Source organism: Pseudochaenichthys georgianus, chromosome 24 (assembly GCF_902827115.2).
Source record: "Pseudochaenichthys georgianus chromosome 24, fPseGeo1.2, whole genome shotgun sequence".
Taxonomy (NCBI): domain Eukaryota; kingdom Metazoa; phylum Chordata; class Actinopteri; order Perciformes; family Channichthyidae; genus Pseudochaenichthys; species Pseudochaenichthys georgianus.
Genome location: NC_047526.1, coordinates 24,065,032 through 24,081,174, shown reverse-complemented (window position 1 = coordinate 24,081,174; position 16,143 = coordinate 24,065,032). Strand labels below are relative to the sequence as shown.

At 39.8% G+C, this 16,143-nt stretch overlaps 2 protein-coding genes across 2 annotated transcripts; both read right to left on the bottom strand.

Annotated features, from left to right (window-relative positions):
• Nucleotides 1–7,202: 7,202 nt before the first annotated feature.
• gtf2h5 (general transcription factor IIH, polypeptide 5) lies at nucleotides 7,203–8,286 on the bottom strand. Its single transcript, XM_034076039.1, has 3 exons — nucleotides 8,207–8,286; nucleotides 7,745–7,831; nucleotides 7,203–7,588 (listed from the first exon to the last, which is right to left on the bottom strand). The coding sequence occupies exons 2-3, from the start codon at nucleotides 7,777–7,779 to the stop codon at nucleotides 7,408–7,410; spliced, it is 216 nt and encodes a 71-aa protein (XP_033931930.1). The 5' UTR covers nucleotides 7,780–7,831; nucleotides 8,207–8,286; the 3' UTR covers nucleotides 7,203–7,407.
• A 325-nt stretch (nucleotides 8,287–8,611) lies between these two features.
• On the bottom strand, nucleotides 8,612–15,605 carry serac1 (serine active site containing 1). The gene is made up of 17 exons (XM_034075923.1): nucleotides 15,518–15,605; nucleotides 14,915–15,015; nucleotides 14,693–14,729; nucleotides 14,454–14,596; nucleotides 13,929–14,018; nucleotides 13,144–13,275; nucleotides 12,939–13,060; nucleotides 12,467–12,595; nucleotides 12,193–12,306; nucleotides 11,644–11,806; nucleotides 11,270–11,420; nucleotides 11,026–11,161; nucleotides 10,707–10,807; nucleotides 10,426–10,523; nucleotides 9,889–10,071; nucleotides 9,653–9,796; nucleotides 8,612–9,435 (listed from the first exon to the last, which is right to left on the bottom strand). Exons 2-17 carry the CDS (start codon nucleotides 15,006–15,008, stop codon nucleotides 9,299–9,301), a joined length of 1,974 nt encoding a protein of 657 aa, XP_033931814.1. The 5' UTR covers nucleotides 15,009–15,015; nucleotides 15,518–15,605; the 3' UTR covers nucleotides 8,612–9,298.
• Nucleotides 15,606–16,143: the final 538 nt, after the last annotated feature.

Here is a 16,143-nt window from a genome sequence, read left to right as displayed (position 1 = left end):
TGTTATAATTCTCAACACAAACGACCTTTTAGCCTGAACCTAACTCCATTTTGAAACATGAGAGGTCAGTCGACACAGACGACTTCCTCCCCCGTACAACCCTCCTGTGTCTCTGTGGAATCTGAGTTGGCGATTGGCCTACAACAAACAAAAACCTGCCCTACACTCCACTCTCCCACGGTGCCAACCTCTACCCACAATCTACATCCGCCTTTCCTCTCTTCCCTCCACTCTGCTGCAAATGCCCAAAGCCTCAGCGCTCACCAACCCCCAAAGGCAAACAGAAGACCACCTGGGGAACCATACCAGCAGTATGTCATCGGGTAGGCAATTCAGATCGGTTAATACTCATATTAAAAAGAGATGATGTCAAATCATTTCTGCTAAGAATGACACTAATGTTCCTTATGCAAAAAGTCACGGAATGTACACAGAGATTAGGTGAAACTGTGGTGCAATATTTTGCTCGTTTTAAGGGTTGTGTTTTGATGCAAACAGTGATAATACCCAAAACAAGTACGAGGCATCACCATATTCTCAACAGCAACAAATGGCCCAACTTCAGAGTTTGTCCAGAAACATCAAGTAAGATGGCAGACAGCTAGACTTTGACATCCTATGCTGTGCATGCAGCAATAACTATACAGGACAAGAACATTTGAGATAAGACGAAAGCAGGGTAATACATAATAATGGAAATGTTATGATCACCACACGTCTAACACATTTTCTGCTCAACTGTTCTTTTCTGAGGTGAACAGAGAGAGACTGGCGCGAGCGGAGCCGTGGAGGATGGAAAAAGGGGAGAGGAGGCACACTGGAGGGAACAGGCTTCATATGTGGCAAAAATGTAATGTAAAAAAAAGGACATTAAAACAAGTGACTGCAGGCTGAAGAGAGACACAGAGGAGCGGGGAGGAGGACAGTCAAGCAACTAGAATCTGCCACTTAATCAGGTCATGTACACCCACACAAACACGCCACACACGGAGGGAGTACATTCAATGACCGTTTCAGACTGACGACCTTTAACACCGGAACATTAGACAGAATTTGAGATGTTGGAACTAAACACAGTAGATAGGATACTATCACAATCAGAAACAACATTTGTAACTTAGGAAGTACAAGGAAAAGAGATTATTTTCTTATGTGATCCAGGCACATGTCAAACTGACATTTTGACACACACATTGATCAAGAGAGGGACATGCAAGCAAATGCACCTGAGGGACAAAAATCGTAATGGAAACACATCTATGCACACATGTATTTTTTTTTTGGATTAAATCAAGGAAACGTCAACTTGAACGCCAACACAAGAAAACCACACTAACAGTCCATCTTCAAATCTACAAAGACTATCTCCAGCAGTACAGTAACGCACTCAAAGCAGCCCGGTCTAATTACTACTCACAACTCATTCAGTCTGGCTCCAGCAACCCCAAGCGTCTGTTCTCCACCATCAGCAAACTCCTCAAACCCTGTGACAACGCCACCGAACAGTGCAACTCCTTCCTCTCGTTTTTCCAAACCAAAATCAGCAACATTTACAGCAATCTGACACCCTCATCAGCACCCCCCACCTCCCCTCCTGGCTCCCCCCCCCTTCACCTCACAGCCCCTGTCCCACTTCTCCCCTGTGACCCCCATGCAACTGTCCGACTTCATGACTGGAATTAACTCCACCTGCACACTTGACCCAATGCCCTCCAAATTTGTTAAAGAGAGCCTCCCTGCCATCTCCCAACTCATCGCCACCATCATTAACTCCTCCCTCAGATTTGGATCAGTTCCCCCCTCTCTCAAACTGGCTGCTGTCACACCCATTCTCAAAAGACCTGGACTCACACCTGACATCATGTCCAACTTCCGGCCCATCTCAAATCTCCCCTTTCTTTCAAAAATACTTGAACGTGTCGTTGCCTCACAACTTAAAGCCCACCTCAGCTCCAATGATCTCTTTGAGCCATTTCAATCCGGTTTCCGATCAAAACACAGCACCGAAACAGCTCTCAAAATCACAAACGACCTCCTCCTCTCCTCTGACTCCGGCAACCTTAACATCCTCATCCTCCTCGACCTCACCGCAGCATTCGACACCATCAACCACGCCATCCTGCTGTCCCTCCTCGAATCATCACTCAACATCACCGACACTGCACTCTCCTGGCTGAAATCCTACCTCACCGACAGACATCAGTTTATCAACATCAACAACTGCACGTCCTCCACTGCTCCTCTATCCCAAGGTGTCCCCCAGGGTTCGGTGCTTGGCCCCCTCCTCTTCATCCTCTACATGCTCCCCCTTGGCAAAATAATTCGTCGCCACAACCTTCAATTTCACTGCTACGCCGATGACATCCAACTTTATATCTCAACAAAAACCATCACCCCCACAACACACTCCACTCTCACCAACTGTCTCTCAGAAATAAAAGCATGGATGCAAACAAACTATCTCCAACTGAACAGTGCCAAATCAGACATCATCATCATCGGCCCCCCATCCCGTATCAAAGACATCCAGAATTTCAACTTCACCATTGACAGCCACACTCTATCTCCCCCCCTCACATCCGCAACCTCGGAGTCATCTTCGACAGTCAGCTCAAATTCAACCACCACATAAATCACATCACCAGGACCGCCAAAATAATTTGTAAGAGAGGATAACATCATTGGAGAAAACACAGCAGAAAATATTGCTAAAATGTTGAGAAGAAAAGAGATCACAAGTATTGTTGTTCCCCCTACACAGGAAACAACTGACCCCACACAGCCAGTGAGACCAGGACAGTGGGTCTTCATCTGAGTGATGAAGAGGAAAACCTGGCACTCGCCCAAGTGGGAGAGTCCCTAACAAGTGCTCCTGTCTACACCGACTGCAGTTGGAGGAGCAGAGACACTATCCTGGATTCACCTGACTGGAGCTGTTCAGGACTAAAGACAGAAACTCAACTCTGCTGTGGGGAATTCTGGCTACAAAGGGAGGTGTCACCAATAGAGCCACTTGTCTCAAACCAGTGAAGAAATCAACAGAATCCAGCAGAACTAGAGAGTGACTGTTAGCAGGAGAACAGTGACAAGTCTGAGCGACAGAAACTGGCACACCATGTACCAGCCAGCACATGATAGACCATGGCACCCCTTCAGGAGACCGGGGCTGTGGTTCATGCATCTTTTGAACTATAGCCCTCTTGATAGTAAAACCATTATTATTGGGGGAGACTGAGAACCTAAGACAGCGAAAACTTACATTTGAAACCAATGCTACCGAGACCTCATCCATTGTAACTAACAAATCAGATTCACAAATCAGAGTCAAGAGAAGAATGGTTAAATTGCCCAGACAAGATCACAACATGATGGACATCAAACTTTAAGGCTAGAAGACCTGAGGAAAAGGACCCCAGGGGTCCCTAACATAACATGCACCCTATCCTTAACAATACAGCCCCAGATTGCACAGTTACAAGGCCGTATATCCCTTTCAGAAGAATTGACTGACAAAGCAGAAAACATTGGACTATAACGACATGAGGATTCACATGAAAAAGTTAACAATCCGATTGAAATTGAAACATTTAAATTGTTATGCCTTACATTTATGCTGAGCTAATTGATTGAACTTTATTTTTGGCTTTTATCTTACATTTGAACATTTTGTATTTTCAATTAAGTTGTATACTGAGTATAAACAGGAGGGTTATGTTGGAAAAATACTGAATGTACTCTTCTAATATTAGAGTAGCACATGATAACAAAGGCCCTACGTAGCTGTGTACGTAACGAGATGTATGATTACCTAGAAGATGATCAGGACACACTGTTTTAGGCATATGATAGCTATGTTATCACGATTAACATGATGATTCAGCCTCTATGGAGATAGACATATGACTGTCATGTTTATTGTTTACGCAGGCCCTAGCTAATCTGAACTAAACATTGAATATTGCTTTGAACCGGTATTCTGCATCTTGTGACTGTAACACTCTCTTGTATATAAGCATGTCAAGGACACTGTTCTGGGAACTATTTGTCCGACGCAGCCCTGTGTGTGATGACTACTTCCATTTTTGCAAGAATAATAAATACATGTATCCTGATTTTGAAGACCAAGCCGGTGACGAGTGATATTTTACTAACAATACGTTACATAAATACAGTGTAGTTCTGTGTATGTTATGACAATACACTTTTAATCTTGAATTCCATGGGAAAGTCACAAGCCGTGGATGTGGAGGGGGACATATCCCGGGGCTGCATGCTGCACAGGAGGGACCTGAGGGGGTTTGGGACAGCCAGCAGTGGTTTTCTGCCGGGTAGAAGAGGCTGAATGCTTTTTTTGGCCGGACATCAGCAGCAGCTTCGGGCCGAACAAACGTAGCAGCAGCCGCCACAGGCTGGAAAGACACATGGGCAGGATGGACAGCAGTGGGTACAGGTTGATAAGCAGTTGCTTTGGGATGTTTCTTGAACATGTCTAAAAATGTAACATTTAAGACATTGTTTTTTAACATGTTTTCATTTATTAACTCTGTCTTACTTGCCTTCCTGGCTTGCAGCAACCAGTTCAGCATCATCACCTGGCCATGATGAAGGGTCCAACGTGCTCCTAATGATATATTATTAAAATAATGTATGATGTGCCTGTTTTTAATTACCACAAGCAAACAAACACATTTAGCAGTGGTGAGAACTGCCACAGGTAAGATCACAGAGAATGCAGCTTAACAGGTGGTGTTGAAGGTGAATGGTTGCTCCGAAAAAGTCCCAAAGAATCCAACTGTTCAATAGCTGGATCATTCCTGTTCTTCTTCTGCAGTTGAGAGAGATCTCGTTGTTGTTGTTGTTGACTTGTATAACAATAAATGTTAGTTTACAAGAAGTAATTGATACCCTAACATTTGATTCATACTAGCTGATAACAAATAAATCCTGGGATATACAAAAGTGAATGTGTTCCATGCATCTGATTTGTATCCAGTTCAGCTTTTTTAACTGTGTTTACCTTAGTTTATGTTGTTACTGTTGCCATAATTTATACTGAATCAATTAAATATTTTGCCAGAAAGGTCAAACTTTAGGAATACAGAGCAGTTCTTATCATGCCATAGCCGTGGAGGCAGTGCTAACTAAAATATAATACTGGTGACAAAAAACACACAGAGCAATCATTGCAATTGTTATATTCTAATTCCTCTGATATTATAGGTGTTAATTACCTATTGATTCACGAGTAATGAGTTGTTTTTGGTTGCAAAATAGAAGATCAAGGGGCATAAGTAGGACTACAGTATCTCTATAATTGTAGCTTAATATAATTAACATGCCAATGTTAAGGCCAGGTCAAGAGACACGGGCAATACAGTGAAGAATTTGAAAGGTATGTATTGATTAAATAAATAACAATGGATCTTGACAGAAGTTGTACCGCAATGGACATAACAAATATAATCTAAACATTAATAGGGTAATAATACATTAATAGAGTTTTCAACTATCGCTAGCGTTAACTACTGGTTACCTGACAACGCTGTAGGCTACTGTCTAATTTACCGACAATTAAATAGTGAACACAAGCAGAAATTAAATGGTTAACACTAGATTAAACATATAATGACAAAGTGTACCTTAAAGTACTGTAGTGGGTAACATCAAAGCATATAAAACATTGTTTATGGAGGTTTCATTGAGCGATGCTGACAATTAACGAGCGGCAACCAGCAGTAATATGGCCTGGTCCGTACGGCTATTGCCAAGGTTTAAAAAGTTATAAATAAATAACACAAGATAACATGTTTAATAAAATAATTGTTGCCGAAGTATGTGACGGGTAAAGTAAGAACATATACAAAAATATACTTTAATGAAGACAGATAAAAACAAGAAACCTCATGTCAACCCAAGTTTGTGCTAGCAATAAACCAGCAAGTCAACGATGAAGTCAGTGTAAAAAAAGTCACTTGACAACAAGGGATACTGTTATGCAGTATTAAAAGACAAATTGCACAGTATAAAACACAAAGTGTGAATATAAAGTGCGTATTTTCTCTCGTAATTACTGCAAGCTAACAGTCTCTGGCTGCTGTTTGTCTACGCTCGATGGGAATGTTCATACTGACATGTGATTGGAAGTCTACAGTTGTACTGTCCAATAGAGTTTGGAGTTACGTGTCCGACTGTAGACTTTTGTCAAATCAGAAAGCTTAACTTTCCAGTCACTGCAGACTCCATAATGTCCTTGTGATTGGAAGTCTACAGTATCTGACTGTAGACGTTTGTCAAATCAGAAAGCTTAATTTTCCACAGTCACTGTCGACTCCATATGTCCTTGTGATTGGAAGTCTACAGTATCTGACTGTAGACATTTGTCAAATCAGAATGCTTAACTTTCTAAAGTCCCCGTAGACAATGCACCATCAAGGTCTGATGAAATTCCCCAAATCTGGCAGCGAGGTAAGAAGTAGGCTACTTGGGCTAGCGGAGCTGCATCTTGCCACCAATTGATTCAACTCACAGGTAATAGCTAAATGTTTGGCTTATGTGAATGGTTATTTTGAATAGTTTAATGCTACGATCCATGTTTGAGTTACAGCTTATGGGACTGTTTGTTGAATCAAGATGTATTGTTGTCTACAAGGAATACAGCATAGGCTACTTGTGACTGTTTATTTTTTATAAGAAGTTTTTTGTTTATGCCTTTTTATTTGATTGTATTTCATGTTCTATTCTATATGAATATCTTCATGATAAAGTCTGCATTTAAAAAACAAAAAAGTCTAACTATCTGATGTTTTCAATAGCTTCCATATGATGTGACCGAAATAATCCAAATTAAAGCAGATTCATTTGATGTAACAGTACATGGAAGGTATGGGAACAAATTGAAACTTCCCACTGCTGAATTTGAATAAATCATATGAAATGGAAGGTGGGCTAAAAATCCGGGGTAGTAATACAATGCTGTAGGGCAGGCTATTGATGTATAGTCACTGGGTCACATGACATGAAAGCTATTGAAACTGAAATTATCTTTAATTAAAATGTTTGAAAAACGTTCTTGTTATTATTTTCACTGATATGGACAAGTGAGCTCAGAAATATTGAAAATAAGGTTGGTTAAGTCCCGCTTATGTTCTTCAGGGTCATAAAAAAAATATGTATGATGTTTGACATTTCAGAATGCTAACAAATGTGGTTTTTTTTTTAATCAGAAAAGAAATGCATTCTTTACAAAGCCAACACTGTAAAGCATTTTTCCTTCACATTATTGTAACAAAAAAGAGCAATTGCTCCATTTCCGTCTGCAGTTAAAACATTGCAAACCCTGTTCATTTAGAGACAAACTGTCTTACAGCCCCAAGTCCAAGAAGCTAGACTGCTTTGAAAGGTTGAGTGTTATTGCTGCTTGAAAGGGAATGAATTTTGGTCCATTAACTCGCCGACTCTCTCCTGCAGGGTCTTCACCACTTCTTCTAGGATGAACAAGTGTGTGTCGTCAAGGTCCTTGAGGATGAACTTCTTTCCCAGGGCCATTTTTTCATCCAGAAACAGGAGGAATTGTTTCATGGCGGGATCACTGGTCCGGCGAGCAGGATGGGAGCAAAGGGAATATTTTTGTAAGTCAATATACCCTTTACAAATGTCAAAAAATAACCTGCAGACATGGTTTTCTGTTTGTGTAGATCAGAATTACTTTGTCAAGATGCAAATGTCTCTGGACAGATTTACTTACCATTCAACAAGGACACCTTTGTGTACGTTGACCATGTTTACAGGTGCAGAGGAATAAGCAGTCGATGCTAAATAAAACGCTCGAAACCTGTAACACAAACATATTTTAATTTGCGACCGTAAACAAGAGAGGCTAACGAGAGTAATGGGTAAACTCAAGACAGTTTGTCAGTCAAGAAATATGAACGAACAATATAAAAAAGGTGTCATGTCCAGGTCTGACTTGTCAAATGAAAATAGTAACTTTAACATAAGATGCCGTTAACTTAGAGGGGGAAACGGTTAGGTAACGTTGGTGCCTCAAACACAAATGCTAACGTTAGCTTTAGGTTTTAACCTGGTTAGTTTGTTAGCCTTTTTAGTCCCGCAACAAATATTAAGCAGAACAAACTATCGTTAAACCTTAAGATACATAGTAATATTTAGGCAAAGGAGTTGAAAAGGACGAGGGACTCAAACCAACCTGAGAGCTGTGTCTGTTGTCTATGCTAATGTCTCATAGCATTGTAGATGTACGGTCTGCACCGAGGGACAACCTTCTGCGATGCAAAGAACGCGAAGGCGGAATAAATGGCAATATATAGTATCGCAAGTTAATTCAAGTGATGAAAGGAATATTGCGATTTTATTTTAGGTTCTAAAACTACAATATACAAATATTCCACTTAAAGTAAAAGTACTGCATTTAAGTTTTTAAGTGACCTTAAATTAGTATTGTCTGTAAGATCTAATAACAGTAAAAGTTCTACTTAAAACTAAAATGAATTTGATTTAATAATAAATCAAAGCCCATATTACCATAAAGCAGTCGTGCCTAGTGACTCACAACTTCTCCCTTAGTAGTTGAAAGATAGAAGAATAGACAAACTCCAACTTGATACATTTATTCATAGTCAGCATTGCTTGTGGCAATTTGGACAACAAACACATGGAGATTGAAAACCAATTGCCTGATTAGTCCTGTACAAATGAATAAAGCAACCTGAAATTATAACAACAGGTACATTTGAGGTAAAGTTCAGGAAGGAACATGTTTTGGCCAACAATATGACACACAGACTTGAATAAGAGTTAAATAAAACAATTTAAAAAATAGATTCTAATACCACTCGTCAAAAATACTGATTGGCATGAGTGGCAAAGACAAGTCAGTGCATCTTAATGTACATTTTGAATGACCATATGTCAAACTGGTAAGTAAAAGTGCCATAAAATAAAATATATTATACATTTGAATGATCTGAAACTCGTAATTTGGATCTTTCAAAAATGTCAATGATTTTAAAAATGCTTTATGTGAGAGAGACCAATCTAAAAGGATGACTAGAAAACTAAATAGCACCCAATATTTCACAACTGACTACTCTTTACAATTTGATGTGTAAGTTATAATTCATTTCACTATTTATACTATAATCACATTAGTGGTTGTTTATGTAAATGTACAACAAGGAAAGGCAGTTATGTTTCCATTTGGTTTAGAGGGGATGGGTGTCTGGTTCTACCCCATTTCAAGTAAAAAGTTTATCGGTGTGTTTATGTTCATATATTTTAGTCAGTGGCTGATGTAGCTCTGCAGAGCTTCCAGGATGAACTGGAGGCTGCGCTTGTACAGAAATGAGTCCTTCTTCTCTGGCTTGCAGATGTTGAGATGATCTACGTCCACCTCGATGAGCTCCCCGATGCCGAGATCTGAAACCAAACCAGAGCCTGATCAAGGTATGTGCTAAAATAACAATAGTACATCCTTATTGTTTTCAAGATCTATGCATTCATATTTAGGCTATATCGTTTGTGACAGGATTGCACTACAAAATCTCATTGTATATTTTGTGTATAATGACAATAAAGGCCTTCTATTCTATTCTACATCAAAACTACATTTCCCATGTTCATTAATGTTACATACTTGCTGACTGTGTTGGCACCACTAGGATCTTGATCATTGGACCGATGTTGGTTGGCAGCGTCTCTGTAAAGCTCAGCACCTTAAATTCCTTTTCTTTTGCCATATCCAGGAAGTTCTCATTCAGATTGCGCAGTGCTGGTGAGTCTTGAAAAGACATAGAACATTTAAATAATTATTTAAACATTTCTATGAAACATTTACAGTCTTGTACCTCAGAATGTATTTGTTTAACTTACCTTTACAAAGTTCTCTGACTTCTACTGAGGGAAAGAGGAGATATCTGACATTGACCGAGTACTCTGCCATAAAGGTGCCGTGGTGAGGAACACTATAGAACATAATGCCCTTGGTGTTGTTTAACAGTGCCTGCATTTCTGGGTCCTCAGAGGCATCCAGCAGCATTTTCTTCACCAGCAATCCTATTGGATGAGAGGATACAGACCGACAGTAAGCACAACCTTTAAATCAGCCAATTGCAATGTGTGTGAAATATTATTTGTTTGTTATATGTTTGGATAACACAAGGCAGATCTAATTCTCCAAATAGTATAATACTCAATATTAATGTAGCCTAATCTTGATCTGCTACTGTGCAGAGATTTGATTTACACAGACTGACTAGATACACAGAAGCTGCACAGCATTCAAATGTTCTTCTGGAATTCAAATTCCAATGTTTATAATAAAGCTTCAAACTATTCAGTACAGCCATAGTTTGAGCTATTTGTGCCAAATTCTGACATGTTTGTGGAAGGAAAGTTCTGACAGACTACCTCCCATACTGTGGGCTACCCAGACCACAGGTCTCTCTCCGACTCCAGCCAGCTTTAACTTCTTTAGCAGCTCTCGACTTCTGTAGGCCAAGGACTTTCTGGAAAAGTTAATGAATACTGGAGAATTCAGGATAATAAAACATTTAATTTCAATAAAATAAATCTTAAATATACGTAATGTTGGATGACTTTTGCAAAATATGAAAGTCATTATTATTGATAAGTAAGTTTCACAGCCCCTAATATGTTATGGAAACATGAAGAAACTACATATTCCTCACCTCTGATTCTCAACAGGACACTTGGCCATCCAGTCACTGAGGTGACTGTCATACTCCACTGATAGCACTCTCAGATTGGGACAGTCAGCAGCCAACCATGACTGTCAATAAAAAAGGACAAAACAAAGATTTGGGTAATGATTCATTTTCTCAAGATGAAGTCAAATCTTCATTAGACCTCACATTGAATTGAGCAAACACTACTAAGTCTCCCCAATCGCAACAAAGGCCAATCCATGGTTGTAACAAAGATGGATTTTTTATCGTAGGAGGGAGAACCTGGAAAGAGACTTAATGTTGATCCATGTTGATTTTTCACCTTCGGCCAGCACTCAGTGTAGTCACCCTTGCTTTCTGTCTCTTCCTCTAACCCATTACGGTCCTTTTGCCTCCAAGTCTTAAAAGCTGCCCCGAGAATCCCATGGATGAAGAGCACGTCAGCTTTGATTGGCTGGCTGGAAATGAACACATTGTTAGGGACAACTGTTGGTTTAAATAGTAAATCAAATGAAACGTATACTTTATAAACAATTATGTGGCAATATAAATAAGTGTTTACCTACTTGTCACGTGTTTGAGGGTGGAGGATATAGATGCCGTCTTGGTATTTCTCTTTCACCGTCTCCCTATCCAGGTTGGCGAGAGCGCGAGCTGCATGAGACGCCTGCATGACATGAGGAGACTGCATCATCTCAGCCAGTACAGATATCCAGCCTGAGGTAGTGATACAGGTAAGGAAGAAAAAAAGAAAATATTGGATTTATTTCTATACAGAAGACAAACATACATACAAGTCTTAACAATACGTATATTGTAAAGCAATTTGATACATGTTGAATGATGATCGTAGTGATAACATATTATGTAATCCATAGATGAAATAGGAATATTTCCTCCAAAGATCATCCTATAATAATCAGATGAGTGTCCGACTTACCAGACTGGGAAATGGCCTGGTAAGCACTTTCATTGAGCGCCAAATTTCCTATGATTCGAACAATGTTCCTCTGGATCTTCAGGGAGTCTTTACGAAGCTGATAAACCCTCTGGAGGAGCTGCAGACCCCCGTTGGAAACTATGTGTTCACAGTGGCTCTCTACCTGCAGGCAGGATGCGTTTCAGTAAGTTCCGGACATTTTGTTATGATTAGTATGTATTATGTAATTATAACAAATGTATTGGCTTTAAAAACCACAAGCTGCCATCTAATTCTATTACATTTAAAAGAAGAAATATATCTCTATGGTCAATATATCTAAACCCTCTGCACCTGAAAATAAACCAATGTCAGTATATAAATAGCACTGTAAGTAAGACGAACAAATATATGATTCAGTTCAACCCACCTGGCCAACAAGATGTGCTATTGAATGCACTTCTGTGTTGCGTTTAACTGATTGTTACTATGATCAGTTCCATTAAAGGAACCAGAAAACTTCCACCAAGACTAGATCAAATGGTTTAAATGTGTAATGGCCATCATTACCTTTGAGTGCTGTACCAGTGCCTGTAGGCAAAAGGATTCCACCTTCTCAGAGGGAACGGAGGTGAGGCTCTGTGCGTAAGGCAGTCCATTCCCTCCAAAACACCACAGACCGCCCTGCAACGTAGGAGAGCAAGTGTTAGAAAGAGGCTGGAGAAATAATATGTAGCCTTTTTGGACAAACAATTTATTTTCCTGCCAGTTTGAGTTCTAGATAAGTCTGAAAAAGGCAGTATAATAGAGTGCATGTGAGAGTTAACATTTCTGTCACAATTACCCGTTGTGCTGCCAGGGACTGGGTGCTCTCTCTGAGGGCCAGGGATGTGAAGTACTGAACACATTTATCCACCTCAGACTGAGGCAGAGACGCCAGCAGCTGTCTCAGTCCGTCCTCTGCCGACAAATTCTGTGAAGAATTCAACACACCATAGTTTTCATCTTATATTACTCTGTGATTTGAAGCTAAGGTAAACGAACTGCATTGAAAGAAAAACACTTTAATGAAAAAAAAGAGATTTAGAAAGTTTCTATTTTTTCTAACTACATCTTACTTTAGTCTTTCATTAAACAATATTGCAGTCAGTCAGTTAATGTCCATTCAAGTCAGTGTCATTGTTGTGTCTTAGTCATGAAAAAAAAGGTAATTGACAAACATATTGTGTCATAGTTTTAATTAATGAAATGAACAATGTCCGTATTACTGATATTGAAGGATTCTAAACTTTAGATTATTTATCAGAGCTACTTACGTTCTCCAGTTCAGGCAGTGCAGGTGAACGCAGGAAGAATCGAAGGTCTACCTTAGGGGTCCGGGCCAGACCCACTGCTGTCCGCTGGTCTATAATCTGGGCTGCTGTCTGGTACTGGTAGTCTGCGTTTTGAATAACAGTTCACTTCACTTGTTGTATACACGGTAAACCTTGAGTGATATGCAACAGTTTTAGAGTATTTTACCCTGCCAATGGTGATTCTCTGCCAGCTCCTGAACAGCCTGCACTCTGATGGCTTTATTGGGTGACATTGTCCTCTTCAGTAAGGCCCATAATGCCACCTCATGGGGGTCTGCATCTACATGGCTGAAGTGCTCTAAGATATACAGATAGAGAAAACAGTGACAGGCTCAACATTTACACAACAAAGTGATCACAACAAGGCACTACTCATATTTCTAAAGGCACGGTGAAATTGAACTCTGACTGCATCTACTATGGCCAACTACCAGTATCTACTGGACCACTGCTAGGATTTTACAAACCTTGTGGAGTCAAACATTGTGTCATCAACTTTGTCATCAACATCAACTGTCATCGCTTTTTATTTTTAAAAAGTCAAAAGTTAATTTATGATATGTCTTACTGGAAAAGAAGTTCACATGTTTCAAAAATCTAAAAACAGATGTGCATTTATGATTAAAAGTCATAAGTGAGAGGTAATATAAAGTCAGTAAAACAACCATTCATGTATGTTACAGCTGATTGCACAATATGCATGGACTGTGAGACATTCAAAACAGGATGTTCATGTACAAGGCAGGTGTTTCCTTTAGTCTTAACGTCAACACTCCACATAAAAATGAGTACAACTGTAGTTTCATGAGAATAAATAATTGGTTTCCACTTGCAGCTACATCTGCTTTGCAATCTTAGAAATGTTTTGGGAAATACTTTGGTCTTAAACTTTTGCACTTTAAATAAAATGTCAGGTGATCTGGATCAGTATAACAACTTTTCATTTCTTACCGTCTAGTGATTGCAGCAAAACCCTCGAGGATAATTCCAGAAACCGCCTTGCTGCTTTGTGAAGTTCCCTCCTTGCTTTGTGTGTGAGCCCTGAACACAGTGTAAAAAATGACTACAATGACCTAGAAAATCTATATTGTATTTCTCTCAAAACAGAAAGGAATAAAGATTGCTAGTTGGTATCTGAGTATTGGTTTGTAGGTGATTGTTTTCACCAAATGAGAAAACCTTGACCAGTGGGAGTGAGATCAGTTAACACCCGAATATTTAGGAAGGAAAGATTATATGGAGGGGAAGGAAGGAATCACAGGAAGTAATGATAACAGACGTCAATGGACACCTGGACATGGCAAACTCAGTAGGACTTTGTGCTGAGGCAAGACATAAATAAAGCCTAAAAAAAAATCTAATCCAAACCAAAATGTAAAATGGTCAAATTATTATTTGCAGTTTTATAAGGCGTTTATAAAAAAGGGACATCATTTCCAGCTTAGTCATAAAGTCTGGGTGGATGATTTTCAGTACCTGCAGTAAGGTTGTCCTTCTCATCTGAAGGAGTGGCTCTCAGATAGATGTAAGACTTGTACTTTTCCTGAAGAATTGCACTAGTATCAATGGTCACAGCCTTGTCCAAGGCCACCACTTCATAAGTGATAAAAAGACAGCCCCTGTAGAAAGTTAATGGATACGCTGTGGTTGAAAGCTCAGACAAGTTTGCAATTGATTACAAAGATTGAAACATGTTTGCAAATATTGTAACTTACCCAGAGACAACTGCAGCAGTTACTTTAGCAACCTTTCCTATATGTCAGCAAAACATGAAGAAGATTAACCTTTATTGATATACATTAGATAGTGATACATGTTTCAAACTGTACTCACAAACGCATACAGGTTAAATCCATGTATTACGAGTAGTTAGTTATGTGAGTTTGCTAACAATAATCGGTATACACGTATGAGAATTGTGTGCCATCATAACTTACTTAAATCTTTCCACAGAGGCACTTTCCTTACTCCAGGCGACCCAGCTGTGCTCAGTCTCCGACAGCGGATCAAACGGAGAGCAGCTGTAGACATCCTCCGCCTGCATGTCACCAAGTGTGTTGGGGATAAATGAATAAAACCGTAGGAATCTCAGGCAAGAAACGAATACAGCTGTGCATAGCATGGCCATGCGTGACACCTGATAATGCCAAGTGGTAAATGTATGTAACGCCAATCAAATCCGTCACAAGTTCTCTAGCTAACGTTAGCTAACTTAGCTGCAGTTGAGAAGCACCTCCTCAGCTGTATGTCAGTCTCAGCTCATCTTCCAGCTGTATGTCAGTCTCAGCTCATCTTCCAGCTGTATGTTACCCTAAAGTTAAACTAAGATATGAGACACTCGTTGGCATAAAAAACGTAACTGTTACAACGGCCCAAGCTAAATTAACAGTTAGCTAACACTAACCTGCACTAAGAACTAGCTTCAAAGCTAACGTTTTGCTTTAATAGCTTCCGCGCCAGCTAACTGTGAGCTACCGAGCTGGGGGGTTGGTTAACCGGTTCGTGCGGGGTTTATTTTCCTTGTTGAAATGTGACATTACCTTATTTATCGACTGCTGTCAATGCACTATCGTGATGTTCTCTGCAGCGCCCGGTGTTCATAAACACCACGGAAAGTTGTCTCACAAATAATACGTCATCCACAGCAACTAACTCTAACGCGATCAGGTACAACGAAAATAAGTGTTTATTATTTGTAACATTTAACACTAAACGTTTGCAGTGCAGTGAGTGTTCATTTGTGTTTTTGTTATATTTGTTCAAAATACAATAAAATATCTGACAATATGTTTTACTGTCGACAGGAGAGGAACAGGTCAGGTGTATGAAACGTTTTGCTGAAAGTCGCCAGGTAACAATGACTATTTATTTAACTATAACACTGGTCTTCCTTTTAAGGACAACACAACAATAATTTACTGGTTTGTGCATCGACATGCAGTAACAGTGCCATTTAAGTGCAAGAAAAACCAAGGCGAACTTTGTTGTTGTGGAGTGTGGATGATGAGTTTCAAGTATCAGTCCGAGGATAAAATCTTGTCTGTTGTCTAGTGGTAAGACAGATATTACTACTATTTCTCTTAATACATGGCAGGAAGGTGGATATACTTTGGGCTATTTGCAGGCACATCTTCTCCCCAATATCACTGATGCCCAGTAGACAGGT

Excerpts from the sequence above, each read along its gene's own strand:
- gtf2h5 (XM_034076039.1), bottom strand. The coding sequence starts at position 7,779 with ATGGTCAACGTACACAAAGGTGTCCTTGTTGAATG. Across the intron at positions 7,589-7,744 it reads AAAGGTGTCCTTGTTGAATG|TGATCCCGCCATGAAACAAT; the intron begins GTAAGTAAATCT and ends TCGCCGGACCAG.
- serac1 (XM_034075923.1), bottom strand. The coding sequence starts at position 15,008 with ATGTCTACAGCTGCTCTCCGTTTGATCCGCTGTCGGAGACTGAGCACA. Across the intron at positions 14,597-14,692 it reads ACTGCTGCAGTTGTCTCTGG|GGGCTGTCTTTTTATCACTT; the intron begins GTAAGTTACAAT and ends AACTTTCTACAG. Across the intron at positions 9,436-9,652 it reads GGTGCCAACACAGTCAGCAA|ATCTCGGCATCGGGGAGCTC; the intron begins GTATGTAACATT and ends GTTTGGTTTCAG.